General features: G+C 44.9%; 1 protein-coding gene across 5 annotated transcripts in view; it reads right to left on the bottom strand.

Annotated features, from left to right (window-relative positions):
• Window positions 1–19,443, bottom strand: part of ipo8 (importin 8) — a 40,973-nt gene that overhangs the window by 4,535 nt on the left and 16,995 nt on the right. For 3 of the 5 annotated variants that reach the window (XM_068307149.1, XM_068307154.1, XM_068307151.1), the window contains exons 15-24: window positions 14,417–14,577; window positions 14,200–14,325; window positions 14,043–14,118; window positions 12,814–12,939; window positions 10,778–10,875; window positions 10,591–10,686; window positions 9,661–9,881; window positions 5,370–5,575; window positions 4,612–4,821; window positions 3,591–3,720 (exon numbers count right to left, since the gene is read on the bottom strand). In XM_068307149.1, coding sequence (XP_068163250.1) covers window positions 3,591–3,720; window positions 4,612–4,821; window positions 5,370–5,575; window positions 9,661–9,881; window positions 10,591–10,686; window positions 10,778–10,875; window positions 12,814–12,939; window positions 14,043–14,118; window positions 14,200–14,325; window positions 14,417–14,577 — 1,450 coding nt within the window. The remainder of the gene's footprint in view (window positions 1–3,590; window positions 3,721–4,611; window positions 4,822–5,369; window positions 5,576–9,660; window positions 9,882–10,590; window positions 10,687–10,777; window positions 10,876–12,813; window positions 12,940–14,042; window positions 14,119–14,199; window positions 14,326–14,416; window positions 14,578–19,443) is intronic. The other 2 variants (XM_068307150.1, XM_068307152.1) reach the window with 1 other exon arrangement.

Here is a 19,443-nt window from a genome sequence, read left to right as displayed (position 1 = left end):
GTACGTCTGTGTGTAGGTCTGTGTGTAGGTCAGTCTGTGGGTCTGTAGGTCTGTGTGTAGGTCTGTCTTTGGGTCTGTAGGTCTTTCTGTAGGTCTGTAGGTCTGTCTGTAGGTCAGTCTGTGGGTCTGTCTGTGGGTCTGTAGGTCTGTCTGTAGATCTGTCTGTAGGTCTGTCTGTGGGTCTGTGTGTAGGTCTGTCTGTGGGTCTGTAGGTCTGTCTGTAGGTCTGTCTGTGGGTCTGTCTATAGTTCAGTCTGTGGGTCTGTAGGTCTGTATGTAGGTCTGTTTGTGGGTCTGTCTGTGGGTCTGTAGGTCTGTCTGTAGGTCTGTCTGTAGGTGTGTCTGTGGGTCTGTAGGTCTGTGTGTAGGTCTGTAGGTCTGTCTGTAAGTCTGTCTGTGGGTCTGTAGGTCTGTCTGTAGGTCTGTCTGTGGGTCTGTCTGTTGGTCTGTAGGTCTGTCTGTAGGTCTGTCTGTAGGTCTGTCTGTGGGTCTGTCTGTGGGTCTGTAAGTCTGTCTGTAGGTCTGTCTGTAGCTCTGTAGGTCTGTCTGTAGGTCTGTCTGTGGGTCTGTCTGTAGGTCTGTCTGTGGGTCTGTCTGTGGGTCTGTAGGTCTGTCTGTAGGTCTGTCTGTGGGTCTGTCTGTGGGTCTGTAGGTCTGTGTGTAGGTCTGTCTTTGGGTCTGTAGGTCTGTTTGTGGGTCTGTAGGTCTGTCTGTAGATCTGTCTGTGGGTCTGTCTGTGGGTCTGTAGGTCTGTCTGTAGGTCTGTCTGTGGGTCTGTCTGTGGGTCTGTAGGTCTGCGTGTAGGTCTGTCTTTGGGTCTGTAGGTCTGTCTGTAGGTCTGTCTGTGGGTCTGTCTGTAGGTCTGTCTGTGGGTCTGTCTGTAGGTCTGTCTGTGGGTCTGTAGGTCTGTTTGTAGAACTGTCTGTGGGTCTGTAGGTCTGTTTGTAGGTCTGTCTGTGGGTCTGTAGGTCTGTCTGTAGGTCTGTCTGTGGGTCAGTCTGTGGGTCTGTAGGTCTGTGTGTACGTCTGTGTGTAGGTCTGTGTGTAGGTCAGTCTGTGGGTCTGTAGGTCTGTGTGTCGGTCTGTCTTTGGGTCTGTAGGTCTTTCTGTAGGTCTGTAGGTCTGTCTGTAGGTCAGTCTGTGGGTCTGTCTGTGGGTCTGTAGGTCTGTCTGTAGGTCTGTCTGTAGGTCTGTCTGTGGGTCTGTAGGTCTGTGTGTAGGTCTGTCTGTGGGTCTGTAGGTCTGTCTGTAGGTCTGTCTGTGGGTCTGTCTATAGTTCAGTCTGTGGGTCTGTAGGTCTGTATGTAGGTCTGTTTGTGGGTCTGTCTGTGGGTCTGTAGGTCTGTCTGTAGGTCTGTCTGTAGGTGTGTCTATGGGTCTGTAGGTCTGTCTGTAGGTCTGTGTGTAGGTCTGTGTGTGGGTCTGTAGGTCTGTCTGTGGGTCTGCAGTTCTGTCTGTAGCTATGTCTTTGGGTCTGTAGGTCTGTCTGTAGGTCTGTCTGTAGGTCTTTGTGTAGGTCTGTCTGTGGGTCTGTGTGTAGGTCTGTCTGTGGGTCTGTAGGTCTGTGTGTAGGTCTGTTTGTGGGTCTGTCTGTGGGTCTGTAGGTCTGTCTGTAGGTCTGTCTGTGGGTCTGTAGGTCTGTGTGTAGGTCTGTCTCTGGGTCTGTAGGTCTGTCTGTAGGTCTGTGTGTAGGTCTGTAGGTCTGTGTGTAGGTCTGTAGGTCTGTCTGTGGGTCTGCAGTTCTGTCTGTAGCTCTGTCTTTGGGTCTGTAGGTCTGTCTGTAGGTCTGTATGTAGGTCTGTAGGTCTGTCTGTGTGTGGGTTTGTAGGTCTGTCTGTAGGTCTGTCTGTAGGTCTGTCTGTAGGTCTGTCTGTGGGTCTGTCTGTGGGTCTGTAGGTCTGTGTGTAGGTCTGTCTGTGGGTCTGTAGGTCTGTGTGTAGGTCTGTCTATGGGTCTGTAGGTCTGTGTGTAGGTCTGTCTATGGGTCTGTAGGTCTGTCTGTAGGTCTGTCTGTAGGTCTGTGTGTGTGTGGGTCTGCAGGTCTGTCTGTAGGTCTGTAGGTCTGTCTGTAGGTCTGTTTGTAGGTCTTTCTGTGGGTCTGTCTGTAGGTCTGTCTGTGGGTCTGTAGGTCTGTCTGTAGGTCTGTCTTGGGTCTGTCTGTGGGTCTGTAGGTCTGTCTGTAGGTCTGTCTGTGGGTCTGTAGGTCTGTCTGTGGGTCTGTCTGTGGGTCTGTAGGTCTGTCTGTGGGTCTGTAGGTCTGTCTGTAGGTCTGTCTGTAGGTCTTTGTGTAGGTCTGTCTGTGGGTCTGTGTGTAGGTCTGTCTGTGGGTCTGTAGGTCTGTGTGTAGGTCTGTTTTTTTCGGTCTGTCTGTGGGTCTGTAGGTCTGTCTGTAGGTCTGTCTGTGGGTCTGTAGGTCTGTGTGTAGGTCTGTCTGTGGGTCTGTAGGTCTGTGTGTAGGTCTGTCTATGGGTCTGTAGGTCTGTCTGTAGGTCTGTCTGTAGGTCTGTCTGTAAGTCTGTCTGTGGGTCTGTCTGTGGGTCTGTCTGTGGGTCTGTAGGTCTGTGTGTAGGTCTGTCTGTGGGTCTGTAGGTCTGTGTGTAGGTCTGTCTATGGGTCTGTAGGTCTGTGTGTAGGTCTGTCTATGGGTCTGTGTGTGTGTGGGTCTGCAGGTCTGTCTGTAGGTCTGTAGGTCTGTCTGTAGGTCTGTTTGTAGGTCTTTCTGTGGGTCTGTCTGTAGGTCTGTCTGTGGGTCTGTAGGTCTGTCTGTAGGTCTGTCTTGGGTCTGTCTGTGGGTCTGTAGGTCTGTCTGTAGGTCTGTCTGTGGGTCTGTAGGTCTGTCTGTGGGTCTGTCTGTGGGTCTGTAGGTCTGTGGGTCTGTAGGTCTGTCTGTAGGTCTGTCTGTAGGTCTTTGTGTAGGTCTGTCTGTGGGTCTGTGTGTAGGTCTGTCTGTGGGTCTGTAGGTCTGTGTGTAGGTCTGTTTGTGGGTCTGTCTGTGGGTCTGTAGGTCTGTCTGTAGGTCTGTAGGTCTGTCTGTAGGTCTGTCTGTAGGTCTGTCTGTAGGTCTGTCTGTGGGTCTGTCTGTGGGTCTGTAGGTCTGTGTGTAGGTCTGTCTGTGGGTCTGTAGGTCTGTGTGTAGGTCTGTCTATGGGTCTGTAGGTCTGTCTGTAGGTCTGTCTGTAGGTCTGTGTGTGTGTGGGTCTGCAGGTCTGTCTGTAGGTCTGTCTGTAGGTCTGTTTGTAGGTCTTTCTGTGGGTCTGTCTGTAGGTCTGTCTGTGGGTCTGTAGGTCTGTCTGTAGGTCTGTCTTGGGTCTGTCTGTGGGTCTGTAGGTCTGTCTGTAGGTCTGTCTGTGGGTCTGTAGGTCTGTTTGTGGGTCTGTCTGTGGGTCTGTAGGTCTGTCTGTGGGTCTATCTGTAGGTCAGTCTGTGGGTCTGTAGGTCTGTTTGTGGGTCTGTAGATCTGTCTGTAGGTCTGTCTGTAGGTCTGCAGGTCTGTCTGTAGGTCTGTCTGTGGGTCTGTAGGTCTGTCTGTAGGTCTATATGTCTGTTTGTCTGTAGGTCTGTCAGTAGGTCTGTCTGTAGGTCTGTCTCACCACTGGCCCTTTGCAGCAGCGCTCCTCCTCTGCTGAGAGATGCTGTAGATCTCCTGGAGCTGCTTCTTCTGGTCGTCACTCAGGGCGGCGGTCAGACTCTGGTACCAGCATGCATCAGTGTTCTGGACTCCTGATGTGAAGAAAACACCAGGCGTCAAGGAAGAATGTGTTGTTTTACAGGTAGAGACTCAGAACTTGTTACCTCCACCACGGAACTTTGTTTTTTTTACACAGGATGAAGCAAAATTGTTCCTTTGAATTGTTAAGGAATAAGTTTGAACTTTGAAGAAGAAGCAGCAGGTAGTTAGTTTGGACTCCAAAGGGTCCAGCGTTAGTTTGGACCTCCAAAGGGGTCCAGCGTTAGTTTGGACCTCCAAAGGGGTCCAGCGTTAGTTTGGACTCCAAAGGGTCCAGCGTTAGTTTGGACCTCCAAAGGGTCCAGCGTTAGTTTGGACCTCCAAAGGGTCCAGCGTTAGTTTGGACCTCCAAAGGGGTCCAGCGTTAGTTTGGACCTCCAAAGGGTCCAGCGTTAGTCTAGACCTCCAAAGGGGTCCAGCGTTAGTTTGGACCTCCAAAGGGGTCCAGCGTTAGTTTGGACCTCCAAAGGGGTCCAGTGTTAGTCTGGACCTCCAAAGGGGTCCAGCGTTAGTTTGGACCTCCAAAGGGGTCCAGCGTTAGTCTGGACCCCTCTAAAAAGGGCTCTGGTGATTCACCCAAGGGCCTTTGTACTTTCCCAGCAGTCAGGAAAAGAGAAAAGATGCTTTATTTTGTTTTTTTATTAAATATAAGTTAAATATTGTTATTATAGAAATATCAGACAAACAATTGGTCGTTAATGGGGTCACATGACTGTTAATGGGGTCACATGACTCTATTTTTACACACCCCAAAACTGCCAAAATGCTGAACACATCACGTCCTAAAGACAGAACCTCTCAGGGAGGACAAACCCCCTGTCACACCCCTCACTGCTGGGGGGCTTCAGGCCTGTACACCCTGACAGCTGGGGGGGGGGACTCACGCAGGAGGGCGGAGGTGAAGAAGCGATATTCATCCTCTCCGTTGTCGTAGTCCAGGGGGGTGCTGTACTCCTCCAGAGGCGTTCCCTCAAAACCTTCATCATCCCAGTACTCGTCTTCATCATCATCATCCTCACTGCCGGGGCCTGGGGGGGCGCAGGACTGCTGCTGCATGGCGTGTGTGTTCTCATCTTCATCACTAGGAATCTCCTCTGCTCACACAGAAAACACACACGTCACACTGCTGGTCCACCACAGGACAGTCCAGCTGGCATCAGGTGGTCGCTTCATTCTTACTGTCGTTCATTAAAACAGGGGGGGGGGGGGGCACCACGAATCACTCAAAGTATGCTGACCATATTTTAAGTGTTTGTCACATGATCAGAGCTGCCCCCCAGTTCACACAGTTAAACAGATAATAATCAGATAATAACGATTCAGCTCTGGAGGCCTTGTGGTTCAAAGGATTATTTTTTTACAGTGCGTTGTGTCCTGTGTGTTACTGCCTGTGTGAGACAGGTGTGTAAAGTGTGTAAAGTGTGTAAAGTGTGTAAAGTGTGCATGAGGGGGTTTGCAGCCTGAAACATCTGTAATAATTGTAAATATGAAGCGACTACTTTGTAGATTTGTCCTTATTGCGGTTTCATTCTAGGGGGGGTTCTTCCAGCGTCAGTGACACCAGTGGGTGTCCACAGTGACCCCCACTGGAGGTCTTTATGTCTGACAGGTGATCCAGGTGAAACACCTGGGCTGGTCTCACCATTCTGGTCTTCATCCTGTGACCCCGCCCCTGCCACCAGGTTGGGTTTGTGGACCAGGCGGGAGGAGTAAAGGTGTTTGAGGCCCAGAAACAGGAGCAGGATGGACGGGACAATCTGGGCGGCGACCCCCTCCAGAACCGGCGGCCGACGGGGCAGCTCCATCAGCACGCTCAGGCCGATGATGCACATCTTACGGTCGTGGAGCCTGGAGGGTGGGGGGAGGAGATGATTGTCGAGTTAAGATGTGGAGAACGTCAGAAGACATCACAGGTCAGTAAGAAACATCTGGGTCAAATAACCCCCCAGGAGACCACAACCTGACCCCTGACCATCAGTTAGTCGGTCTGGTGGACAACAGGAGACAGTAAAGTGATCCAGTGTCTACAGACTGGACCTGGTCACAAAAACACACCCAGAGGTCACCAGAGGTCACCAGTGACGACACGAGGCTCTGGGGATTAACAGCCACAGATTAACTGGATTAGAGTTTAAACTCATGTTGGATTCTGTCTAATTCATGATTCTTTTCTGTCCGCAGAACAGGAGAACGACTAAAGACAAGTTTAACTATATAATTAGAATAATGAGTCAGACTCTACTGAGGGACCTAAACTCCTGAACGCCTCCTCCTGATAAACATCAGCTCACATCAAATCAGTTTGTGATCAGCGAGAAAACATCAAGGTGAACAGAATTCATCTTACCTCCAGAAAGCAGTGCATCCTGGGATGCGCTTCAACAAAAATGTGTGCATCCCAACATGAAGTTCATACATCCCAGAAGTAATAACAGAATATACGGTACAATATAAAAACTAAACAGACTGTAGATTTGAATGATTTTATTAATAACATCATAACTGTTGAGGTAAAGACAAAAAAAGAGTTTACATATTATCTTTATCAAAATGTTAGAGACTGAGAGTCATTCTAAAAAAACTGTTCTAGAAATAAAAGATGTAAAAGTTTTTTTCATTGTTGCTTTTCACTAGTTTTACTTTTCTTTACTTCCCATATTCTCCTGACGCTGCACCAGGCTGACAGATCCTTCACACACATTTATGTAAACTACCCTCATTACTTTGTCTTGGGTTTCTGGTTTTCCTTTGGCTTCTTCTGCGTTTGTATCCGCTCTGTCCACAGTAATATCTGTAGTAATACCTGTAGTAATATCTGTAGTAATACCTGTAGTAATGTTCGTAGTAATACCTGTAATAATGTCTGTAGTAATACCTGTAGTAATGTCTGTAGTAATACCTGTGGTAATGTCTGTAGTAATACCTGTGGTAATATCTGTAGTAATACCTGTAGTAATATCTGTAGTAATACCTGTAGTAATGTCTGTAGAAATACCTGTAGTAATAACTGTAGTAATATCTGTGGTAATATCTGTAGTAATAACTGTAGTAATACCTGTAATAATCCCTCTAGTAATACCTGTAGTAATGTCTGTAGTAATACCTGTAGTAATGTTTGTAGTAATACCTGCAGTAATGTCTGTAGTAATACCTGTAGTAATGTCTGTAGTAATAACTGTAGTAATACCTGTGGTAATATCTGTAGTAATACCTGTAGTAATACCTGTAGTAATATCTGTAGTAATACCTGTAGTAATGTCTGTAGTAATACCTGTAGTAATATCTGTAGTAATACCTGTAGTAATGTTCGTAGTAATACCTGTAATAATGTCTGTAGTAATACCTGTAGTAATGTCTGTAGTAATACCTGTGGTAATGTCTGTAGTAATACCTGTGGTAATATCTGTAGTAATACCTGTAGTAATATCTGTAGTAATACCTGTAGTAATGTCTGTAGAAATACCTGTAGTAATAACTGTAGTAATATCTGTGGTAATATCTGTAGTAATAACTGTAGTAATACCTGTAATAATCCCTGTAGTAATACCTGTAGTAATGTCTGTAGTAATACCTGTAGTAATATCTGTAGTAATACCTGTAGTAATGTTTGTAGTAATACCTGCAGTAATGTCTGTAGTAATACCTGTAGTAATGTCTGTAGTAATAACTGTAGTAATACCTGTGGTAATATCTGTAGTAATACCTGTAGTAATACCTGTAGTAATATCTGTAGTAATGTCTGTAGTAATACCTGTAGTAATATCTGTAGTAATACCTGTAGTAATGTTCGTAGTAATACCTGTAATAATGTCTGTAGTAATACCTGTAGTAATGTCTGTAGTAATACCTGTGGTAATGTCTGTAGTAATACCTGTGGTAATATCTGTAGTAATACCTGTAGTAATATCTGTAGTAATACCTGTAGTAATGTCTGTAGAAATACCTGTAGTAATAACTGTAGTAATATCTGTGGTAATATCTGCAGTAATAACTGTAGTAATACCTGTAATAATCCCTGTAGTAATACCTGTAGTAATGTCTGTAGTAATACCTGTAGTAATATCTGTAGTAATACCTGTAGTAATGTTTGTAGTAATACCTGCAGTAATGTCTGTAGTAATACCTGTAGTAATGTCTGTAGTAATACCTGTAGTAATACCTGTGGTAATATCTGTAGTAATACCTGTAGTAATATCTGTAGTAATACCTGTAGTAATGTCTGTAGTAATACCTGTAGTAATATCTGTAGTAATATCTGTAGTAATGTCTGTAGTAATACCTGTAGTAATGTCTGTAGTAATACCTGTAGTAATGTCTATAGTAATACCTGTAGTGATATCTGTAGTAAAATCTGTAGTAATGTCTGTAGTAATACCTGTAGTAATGTCTGTAGTAATACCTGTAGTAATGTCTGTAGTAATCCCTGTAGTAATGTCTGTAGTAATACCTGTAGTAATATCTGTCGTAATACCTGTGGTAATGTCTGTAGTAATACCTGTGGTAATATCTGTAGTAATACCTGTAGTAATATCTGTAGTAATACCTGTACTAATGTCTGTAGAAATACCTGTAGTAATAACTGTAGTAATATCTGTGGTAATATCTGTAGTAATAACTGTAGTAATACCTGTAGTAATATCTGTAGTAATACCTGTAGTAATGTCTGTAAAAATACCTGTAGTAATAACTGTAGTAATATCTGTGGTAATATCGGTAGTAATAACTGTAGTAATACCTGTAGTAATAACTGTAGTAATATCTGTGGTAATATCTGTAGTAATAACTGTAGTAATCCCTGTAGTAATCCCTGTAGTAATACCTGTAGTAATACCTGTAGTAATCCCTGTAGTAATACCTGTAGTAATGTCTGTAGTAATACCTGTAGTAATGTCTGTAGTAATACCTGTAGTAATATCTGTAGTAATATCTGTAGTAATGTCTGTAGTAATACCTGTAGTAATGTCTGTAGTAATACCTGTAGTAATGTCTATAGTAATACCTGTAGTAATATCTGTAGTAAAATCTGTAGTAATGTCTGTAGTAATCCCTGTAGTAATGTCTGTAGTAATACCTGTAGTAATATCTGTCGTAATACCTGTGGTAATGTCTGTAGTAATACCTGTGGTAATATCTGTAGTAATACCTGTAGTAATATCTGTAGTAATACCTGTACTAATGTCTGTAGAAATACCTGTAGTAATAACTGTAGTAATATCTGTGGTAATATCTGTAGTAATAACTGTAGTAATACCTGTAGTAATATCTGTAGTAATACCTGTAGTAATGTCTGTAAAAATACCTGTAGTAATAACTGCAGTAATATCTGTGGTAATATCGGTAGTAATAACTGTAGTAATACCTGTAGTAATAACTGTAGTAATATCTGTGGTAATACCGGTAGTAATATCTTTAGTAATACCTGTAGTAATGTCTGTAGTAATATCTGTAGTAATATCTGTAGTAATACTTGTAGTAATGTCTGTAGTAATACCTGTAGTAATGTCTGTAGTAATACCTGTAGTAATATCTGTAGTAATATCTGTAGTAATGTCTGTAGTAATACCTGTAGTAATCCCTGTAGTAATACCTGTAGTAATCCCTGTAGTAATACCTGTAGTAATCCCTGTAGTAATACCTGTAGTAATACCTGTAGTAATACCTATCTCTTTTTCTTAATCCATGAAAACTCTGGCGGTAACTTGTTTTTCTCTAACTTTTGATCTTTTTGGAGGCGTGGAGATGACGTGAGACTAACTCGTCTCTCAGACCCCCCCCACACAGAAGCTGTAACTGTCCTGCTTTCAGGGGGGGTCCTGTTCTTGTCCACACGGCCTCTTTAAAGACACAGTCGGAGTTACTGAGTCCATAACTTTCATGTAGTTGTTCAGTGAACGTGTGACGTTGGAGTGACAGATAGAAGGCGTTTCCCTCACCCCAGGAAGAACTCGGTGTCGTTCATCCACTGGTTGATGAAGTGGGCGGTGATGGGCTGGGGGTTGTGCTGGAAGTGCATGTTGTCCAGGGTGTGGATGAGCAGGGCGGGGTTGTAGTAGAGCGCAGCGATGGCCACCTGCAGGCACATGGTCCTCAGCTCGTTGGACTTCACGTCCCGCATCAGTCGCTCCAGAACAGCCTCCACAAACAGGGGGATGCACTGGGGGCAGCAAGCAGAAGGAATGAAGCAGGAATCAGTTCCTCCAACAGGTCCGTCACACAATCACCAGAACCCCAGAACCGCTCTGGAGCAGTCTTTAGACAAATGAACACAACCTTTTAAAACTTACAAAAACAAACATAAATGTTGTAAGGTGTCGTCCAAAGACCTCAAATGTAGGTGAGAAGACATGGTTTACATCCTTTCAAACTGAAGTATTTCTAGTTTTAGGTGTGTGAGCTCAAACTGACATGATGATCTAGATGATGTGGAGCTGCTCTGGAGGCTGAGACGCCCCCACAGAGATGCTGATGCTGCAGGTTTGCTCAGAGCTCGTCGGCCAGATTCACTTTTAAAATGCTGCTGAAAATGTTTCAATTTGACCCTGGACCTCTAGGTAACCTCTCTGCAGCTAAATACTGAAACCGAGTGACCGTCAGAGGTGTGTGTGGACTAGACTGGTGAAGGTTTTAATCAACATGATAGGTAAAAAATTGATTAATAGCTGAATCAGTTATCAAATGATTTCAAATAACTGAAGCAGCTGGTTATCAATATGAATGATGAAATTGAAATAATTAGTAGGAGTCACATGCTTGACGTCATCTGACAGCTCTGTGGACCAATCAACAGAAAGGGTTTGGAACCATCTTTAGGGTGGGAATGGTTGTAGGAGGGGTGGAGGTGTGAACTGAACCCGCTGTCTGACCTGGTCGATGCCTCGGCCTCTGCACTGCAGGATGATGACCTCCAGCAGCTTGGCAGCGTGACACTCTGCATCCTCACCAGCATCTATGGTTAACACCTGCAACAGGTCAAAGGTCAAACCAGTCGACCAATCAGGGCGCACTTCAGAAGCCCATGAGGGAACAGGAGCCGTGTTCAGACGGACGCACCTTTCTGCACATGGAGTATATGACCTCCAGATGTTTAGGATTGGACAGCAGCATGTCCGTATCCACGGTGACGTAGTTGTGCAAGAGAGGCATCATATCTGCAAAACAAAGACACACCAGAAGTGACATTATCACTATTTCACCAGGTTTCACACCAATGGACAGAGCCATTCAGACCCCCTACACAACCCCATTCAGCCCGGGGGGGCTGACCCCACACCGCTCTGCCTTAGTTTCCCAATGTCCTGATTGTTACCATTGGGAAATATTATAATAAAAATATAACATTGTCATTGTTATGCTGGTGATACTCAATTATATTTATCAATTAAAACCAATGAATCTGATCAGCTAATTAAATCAGAATCCTGCCTCAGGGATATTAAATCCTGGATGCTTCACAACTTCTTAATGTTGAACAGTAACAAACCTGAAGTCATTATTATTGGGCTGAAGCATCTCAGAGATGATCTCTCTAACATTGTAATTCTCTTAGACAGCATTGATCTGTCCTCCACCAGTGAAGTCAGGAACCTGGGAGTGATTTCTGATCAACATCTGTCCTCTGGTTCTCATCAGTCTGTATCCCAGACAGACTTCTTTCACTGGAGAAATATTACTAAAGTTAGAAATGTCTTATCCTTTAAAGACGCAGAGAAAATCATTCATGTCTTTGTTACTTCTAGATTGGATTACTGCCATTCCTTATTATGGGCTGTTCTAGCTCCTCTATTAGGACTCTACAGTTAGTTCAGAATGCAGCTGGAGGAGAGAACACATCTCTCCTGTCCTAGCGTCACTTCATCGGCTCCAGATTCATTCTAGAATACAATTCAAACTCCTCATGATCACATGAAGCTCTCCACTGTAAGGCTCCGTCTGACATGGAGATCTGATTGAAGTCTATCACCCCCCCACCCCCCCAGGGCCCTTCCATCAGAGGAGGCAGGATTTCTGGTGACCCGTCGGGTTTTTAGGAGTAAAACAGGGGGCAGAAGCTTCAGCTATCTGCCCCTTTACTCTGGAACGATCTCCCAACCTCGGTCCGGGGGGGGGGGGGCACCCTTAGCTTATTTAAGAGCAGACTAAAAACCCTCCTCTTTGATAGAGACTACAATTAGAAATACCCCCCCCCCCCACTAGATATGCTGCTGTAGGCCTAGGCTGCTGAGGGTATTTTACTGTCCCCCCCCCGTTAAAGGGAGATACTCTGGAGCTTCTGTCACTTCTTTATCTTTATGCTCCTAGAATTTATCACTACTGTCAGATCACTCTGTCTGCACCACGCTGCTGCTGTCTCTGTTCCACAGGTGGAGAACGTGGATGGAAGACAGGATACCCAAAGGCCTGGGAACCCCCCCAATTCAGCAACAGATCACTGTGGACATGAAACTAAATCTGGACTCTCTCTCTCTCTCTCTCTCTCTCTCTCTCTGTCTCTCTCTCTCTCTCTCTCTCTCTCTCTCTCTCTCTCTCTCTCTCTCTCTCTCTCTCTCTCTCTCTCTCTCTCTCTCTCTCTCTTTTCCTTGACCTATCTCTATCCTCAGTGTATTTCTCTTTCCCAACCAACAGGTCAAGGCGAATGACCCCCCTCCAGAGTCTGGGTCCTGCCCAGAGTTTCTTCCTCAATGAGGGAGTTCCCCCCCCCCCCCACTATGAAAACTGAATAAAAATCACCCAAAGAAATGTATTCATCATGTTTTATCAGATCAGTTGTATCTTCACGGACCTGCATGACACCTTTCATTCTGTTAGTGTTGCACTAATGCATCTATTGTCTCCATCTCTTCTCTTATACTAATACTAATACTATGAATACTACAGATGCTGATCTCTCATCCAAAAACAGCACTGCTGCCCCCTACAGGGGATCAGCTGTCACTACACTATTGTAGAAGTATGACATTGATAGGGGAGCTGGGCAGATCATTGCCCAGCCCCTCCTGCTGAAAAACATACTTGAAGTCTGTAGACATCAATGGCAGTGAATGAGTTAATAAAGAGATGATGTTCTTGGTGTCCAGGTGTGGACGTACCTGTGAAGTAGTCAAAGCAGTCGTGCTGGAAAACCTGGTACAGGACGCCCAGGAGCTGCCACATCTGAGGAGAGATGGTCTGACAGGTGAGGCCGAACGCCAGCGACAGGATCTCCTCGTAGAACTCTGCAGAGGAACAGACACTCTGCTCATCATTGTCACGTTACGATGGGGGGGGGGCTTCCTGTTCTGGTCAGCTGGACTTAGCAGCTGCACATGTCACCAAAATGAAGCAGTCATTAATGTTGTGAAACACAAACGAGATAAACGATTAAATGTACCAGTCCATCCAACATATTTAAATACTAGACAGAGATTTCCTGAGTACAGAAAAGAATAACTTTAAATAAGGGTTGTTATTGTCAAGGGGAGAAACACTCTGAACCCACATGGGCCTGTGGTTTATCTCTAACTAGTTTATCACACCTGAGTTTCTCTATTCCGATTACTACCGACGTGTTCGCAAGAAATCACTTAAAGAGGAGCTGTCTGACAAAATGAAGGCAACCAAAAGAACCTTGAACATTACCCATGATGCTAAGATCCAAGAAAACGTCAGGAACCAAAGAGAAAAACAGTGACTGAGATCCACCAGTCCACAAAAGGTTCTGAAGTCTTTTCTGCAGCCCAGCGAGAGTCTTGACACACAATTCAAAAACACAGAACAGTGGTGAACCAGTGGCCGGCCAACCAAGATTACTCCAAGAGTGCAGCAACGGCCCCCCCACGGGGTCACAAAAGACTCCACAACAACATCCAGAGAACTGCAGGCCTCAGTGGAGGTCAGGGTTCATGACCCCAGTGTCAGAAAGACAAAATAAAAGCTGCAGAGTTCCAACATGAAAAACCTCCGCTGAGCAAAAAGAACCACAAGGATGGTCTCCAAGACTTCTGGGAAATAGTCCTCTGGGCTGACAAAAGGTCAACTTTCTGGAGGGTGTGAGTCCCATGACATCTGACGTAACAGTCACCCTGCATTCCAACAGTAAAACACGGTGGGGGGGTGATGGTCTGGGGCTGTTTGCTGCTTCAGGACCTGGAAGACCTGCTGTGAGAAGTGGGACCAGAAACTGTTTACCCACAAACCCTGCAGGAGGTCAGGGGTCAGGGGTCAGGGTCCACATGCTAACGTACTGCATACTGCACTGCCAGACATGAAACCAACTACCCCCCCCCCCCCCCCCAGGGCAACATGAGGGTGTGTGTGTCAGTGTGAACAGCACACACACCTGCCATACCTATGATGGGCTTCTGCAGCACCAGACCGATCACCTGCAGGCAGATGCCCTCCAGCTGCTGGGTGATCTGACAGGAACACGAGGAACATCACGTTACAACACACACACACACACACACACACACACACACACACACACACACACACACCTCCTTGTGATCTTCCATAACCGTGAGGATGGTGTCGATGGTGCTGAGGATGCCGAGGGCCATGACGGTCTTATCCTCATTCTCTTCATACTCCTCACTCTGGAGGACTCTGGTGAAGATCTCTGCCTGACACCACACACACACACACACACACCTGAGTGTGAGCCAGCTGAGGAGCCTACACGGAGCCTACACGGAGCCTGTGTGTGTCTCCTACCAGGTTCTGGGTCATCTCCACGGCGATGGTGGCCACCTCCTGGTTGTACTCACAGATCATCTTCTGGATGACGTTGGTCAGGTCGTCGTTCTCCGTCTCCTTCACCACATGCAGCAGCTCCTGCATGACCAGCCCGATGTAGGGCCGGATGTACAGCTTAGCTAGAGGCACACACACACACACACACACACACACACACACACACACACACACACACACACACACACACACACACACACACACACACACACACACACACACACACACACACACACACACACAAACATTGCCATTAGAGAGGAGTCTCAAATCTCAGACCAGAGCCTGGTGTGTTTAAACAGTTCTTCACATGTTGTTGTGTTATGTTGTTGTGATGTTGTTGTGATGTTGTTGTGATGTTGTGATGTTGTTGTGATGTTGTTGTGATGTTGTTGTGATGTTGTGATGTTGTTGTGATGTTGTTGTGATGTTGTTGTGATGTTGTTGTGATGTTGTGATGTTGTTGTGATGTTGTTGTGATGTTGTTGTGATGTTGTTGTGATGTTGTGATGTTGTTGTGATGTTGTTGTGATGTTGTTGTGATGTTGTGATGTTGTTCTGATGTTGTTGTGATGTTGTTCTGATGTTGTTGTGATGTTGTTGTGATGTTGTGATGTTGTTGTGATGTTGTTGTGATGTTGTTATGTTGTTGTGATGTTGTTGTAATGTTGTTGTGATATTGTGATGTTGTTTTGATGTTGTTGGATGTTGTTGTGATGTTGTTGTGTTGTTGTTGTGATGTTGTGATGTCATCCACCTTGTTTTAATAGTTTCTATATGGTCCAGTCTTCACCAGAGGCTCTCCATGTGAATCACTGGTGGAAAGTGTGTGTGTGTGTGTGTGTGTGTGTGTGTGTGTGTGTGTGTGTGTGTGTGTGTGTGTGTGTGTGTGTGTGTGTGAGGGAGAGAGAGAGAGAGAGAGACGAGTTTGTGTTTTCTCATCTTGTTTTAAAAAAACAACAACCAGGAGAGGTTATAACCAAGTCAAAAGGTGTTTATAACTACAGGTGTTTTTAAACTCTTTAAGGTGTTTCTAACCTCTCCCTGTGGTTATAACCTCTGCTGGTGGATATTACCTCTCCTGGTGGTTATAACCTCTTCTGGTGGTTAAAACCTCTCCTGGTGTTTCTAACCTCTACAGGTGGTTAAACCTCTCCTGGTGGTTATAACCTCTCCTGGTGTTTATAACCTGTCCTGGTGGTTATAACCTCCCCTGGTGGTTAAAACCTCCGCTGGTGTTTATAACCTCTCCTGGTGTTTATAACCGCTATAGGTGTTTCTAACGTCTACAGGTGGTTAAAACCTCCCCTGGTGTTTATAAACTCCCCTGGTGGTTATAACCTCTCCTGATGGTTGTTACCTCTAAAGGTGTTTATAACCTCTACTGGTGGTTATAACCTCTCCTGGTGGTTAAAAACTCTCCTGGTAGTTATAACCTCTCCTGGTGGTTGTTACCTCTAAAGGTGTTTATAACCTCCCCTGGTGTTTATAACCTCTCCTGGTGTTTATAACCACTATAGGTGTTTCTAACCTCTACAGGTGGTTAAAACCTCTCCTGGTGGTTATAACCGCTACTGGTGGTTATAACCTCTTCTGGTGGTTAAAACCTCTCCTGGTGTTTCTAACCTCTACAGGTGGTTAAACCTCTCCTGGTGTTTATAACCTCTCCTGGTGGTTAAAACCTCTCCTGGTGGTTATAACCTCTCCTGGTGTTTATAACCTGTCCTGGTGGTTATAACCTCCCCTGGTGGTTATAACCTCTCCTGGTGTTTATAACCTCTCCTGGTGTTTATAACCGCTATAGGTGTTTCTAACGTCTACAGGTGGTTAAAACCTCTCCTGGTGTTTATAAACTCCCCTGGTGGTTATAACCTCTCCTGATGGTTATTACCTCTAAAGGTGTTTATAACCTCTACTGGTGGTTATAACCTCTCCTGGTGGTTAAAAACTCTCCTGGTAGTTATAACCTCTCCTGGTGTTTATAACCTCTCCTTATGGTTATAACCTCCCCTGGTGTTTATAACCTCCCCTGGTGTTTATAACCTCTCCTGGTGTTTATAACCACTATAGGTGTTTCTAACCTCTACAGGTGGTTAAAACCCCTCCTGGTGTTTATAACGTCTCCTGGTGGTTATAACCTCTACTGGTGGTTATAACCTCTCCTGGTGGTTATAACCTCCCCTGGTGGTTATAACCTCCCCTGGTGTTTATAACCTCTCCTGGTGTTTCTAGCCGCTACAGGTGTTTCTAGCCTCTACAGGTGGTTAAAACCTCTCCTGGTGGTTATAAACTCCCCTGGTGGTTATAACCTCTCCTGGTGGTTGTAACCTCTAAAGGTGGTTATAACCTCTACAGGTGTTTCTAGCCTATCCTGGTGGTTAAAACCTCTACTGGTGGTTATAACCTCTACTGGTGGTTATAACCTCTCCTGGTGGTTATAAGCTCTCCTGCTATTTATAACCTCTATAGGTGTTTTTAAACTCAACAGGTGTTTCTAACCTCTCCTGGTGGTTATAACCTCTTCTGGTGGTTAAAACCTCTCCTAGTGTTTCTAACCTATACAGGTGGTTAAACCTCTCCTGGTGTTTATAACCTCTCCTGGTGTTTATAACCTATACTGGTGGTTAAAACCTCTCCTGGTGTTTATAACCTCTCCTGGTGGTTATAACCTACACTGGTGGTTAAAACCTCTCCTGGTGGTTATAACCTGTCCTGGTGGTTATAACCTCCCCTGGTGGTTATAACCTCCGCTGGTGTTTATAACCTCTCCTGGTGTTAATAACCGCTATAGGTGTTTCTAACGTCTACAGGTGGTTAAAACCTCTCCTGGTGTTTATAAACTCCCCTGGTGGTTATAACCTCTCCTGATGGTTGTTACCTCTACTGGTGGTTATAACCTCTTCTGGTGGTTAAAACCTCTCCTAGTGTTTCTAACCTATACAGGTGGTTAAACCTCTCCTGGTGTTTATAACCTCTCCTAGTGTTTCTAACCTATACAGGTGGTTAAACCTCTCCTGGTGTTTATAACCTCTCCTGGTGTTTATAACCTATACTGGTGGTTAAAACCTCTTCTGGTGGTTAAAACCTCTCCTAGTGTTTCTAACCTCTACAGGTGGTTATAACCTCTCCTGGTGGTTATAAGCTCTCCTGGTGTTTATAACCTCTACAGGTGTTTGTAAACTCAACAGGTGTTTCTAACCTCTTCCTGTGGTTATAACCTCTGCTGGTGTTTATAACGTCTCCTGGTGGTTATAACCTCTACTGGTGGTTATAACCTCCCCTGGTGGTTATAACCTCCCCTGGTGGTTATAGCCGCTACAGGTGTTTCTAGCCGCTACAGGTGGTTAAAACCTCTCCTGGTGGTTATAACCTCTCCTGGTGGTTGTAACCTCTAAAGGTGGTTATAACCTCTACAGGTGTTTCTAGCCTATCCTGGTGGTTAAAACCTCTCCTGGTGGTTATAAGCTCTCCTGGTATTTATAACCTCTATAGGTGTTTTTAAACTCAACAGGTGTTTCTAACCTCTCCTGGTGGTTATAACCTCTTCTGGTGGTTAAAACCTCTCCTAGTGTTTCTAACCTATACAGGTGGTTAAACCTCTCCTGGTGTTTATAACCTCTCCTGGTGTTTATAACCTCTCCTAGTGTTTATAACCTCTCCTGGTGGTTATAACCTACACTGGTGGTTAAAACCTCTCCTGGTGGTTATAACCTCTCCTGGTGTTTATAACCTGTCCTGGTGGTTATAACCTCCCCTGGTGGTTATAACCTCCGCTGGTGTTTATAACCTCTCCTGGTGTTTATAACCGCTATAGGTGTTTCTAACGTCTACAGGTGGTTAAAACCTCTCCTGGTGTTATAAACTCCCCTGGTGGTTATAACCTCTCCTGATGGTTGTTACCTCTACTGGTGGTTATAACCTCTACTGGTGGTTATAAGCTCTCCTCGTATTTATAACCTCTATAGGTGTTTTTAAACTCAACAGGTGTTTCTAACCTCTCCTGGTGGTTATAACCTCTTCTGGTGGTTAAAACCTCTCCTAGTGTTTCTAACCTATACAGGTGGTTAAACCTCTCCTGGTGTTTATAACCTATAATGGTGGTTAAAACCTCTCCTGGTGTTTATAACCTATACAGGTGGTTAAACCTCTCCTGGTGGTTATAACCTACACTGATGGTTAAAACCTCTCCTGGTGGTTATAACCTGTCCTGGTGGTTATAACCTCCCCCGGTGGTTATAACCTCCGCTGGTGTTTATAACCTCTCCTGGTGTTAATAACCGCTATAGGTGTTTCTAACGTCTACAGGTGGTTAAAACCTCTCCTGGTGTTTATAAACTCCCCTGGTGGTTATAACCTCTCCTGATGGTTGTTACCTCTACTGGTGGTTATAACCTCTACTGGTGGTTATAAGCTCTCCTGCTATTTATGACCTCTATAGGTGTTTTTAAACTCAACAGGTGTTTCTAACCTCTCCTGGTGTTTATAACCTCCCCTGGTGTTTATAACCGCTACAGGTGTTTCTAACCTCTACAGGTGGTTAAAACCTCTCCTGGTGGTTATAAACTCCCCTGGTGGTTATAACCTCTCCTGGTGGTTGTAACCTCTAAAGGTGGTTATAACCTCTACAGGTGTTTCTAGCCTATCCTGGTGGTTAAAACCTCTACTGGTGGTTATAACCTCTACTGGTGGTTATAACCTCTCCTGGTGGTTATAAGCTCTCCTGGTATTTATAACCTCTATAGGTGTTTTTAAACTCAACAGGTGTTTCTAACCTCTCCTGGTGGTTATAACCTCTCCTGGTGTTTATAACCTGTCCTGGTGGTTATAACCTCCCCTGGTGGTTATAACCTCCGCTGGTGTTTATAACCTCTCCTGGTGGTTATAACCTACACTGGTGGTTATAACCTCTCCTGGTGGTTATAAGCTCTCCTGGTATTTATAACCTCTATAGGTGTTTTTAAACTCAACAGGTGTTTCTAACCTCTCCT

The sequence above is a fragment of the Antennarius striatus genome, chromosome 22, assembly GCF_040054535.1.
Source record: "Antennarius striatus isolate MH-2024 chromosome 22, ASM4005453v1, whole genome shotgun sequence".
Classification (NCBI taxonomy): Eukaryota; Metazoa; Chordata; class Actinopteri; order Lophiiformes; family Antennariidae; genus Antennarius; species Antennarius striatus.
This window is presented reverse-complemented; position numbering and strand designations above follow the sequence as displayed.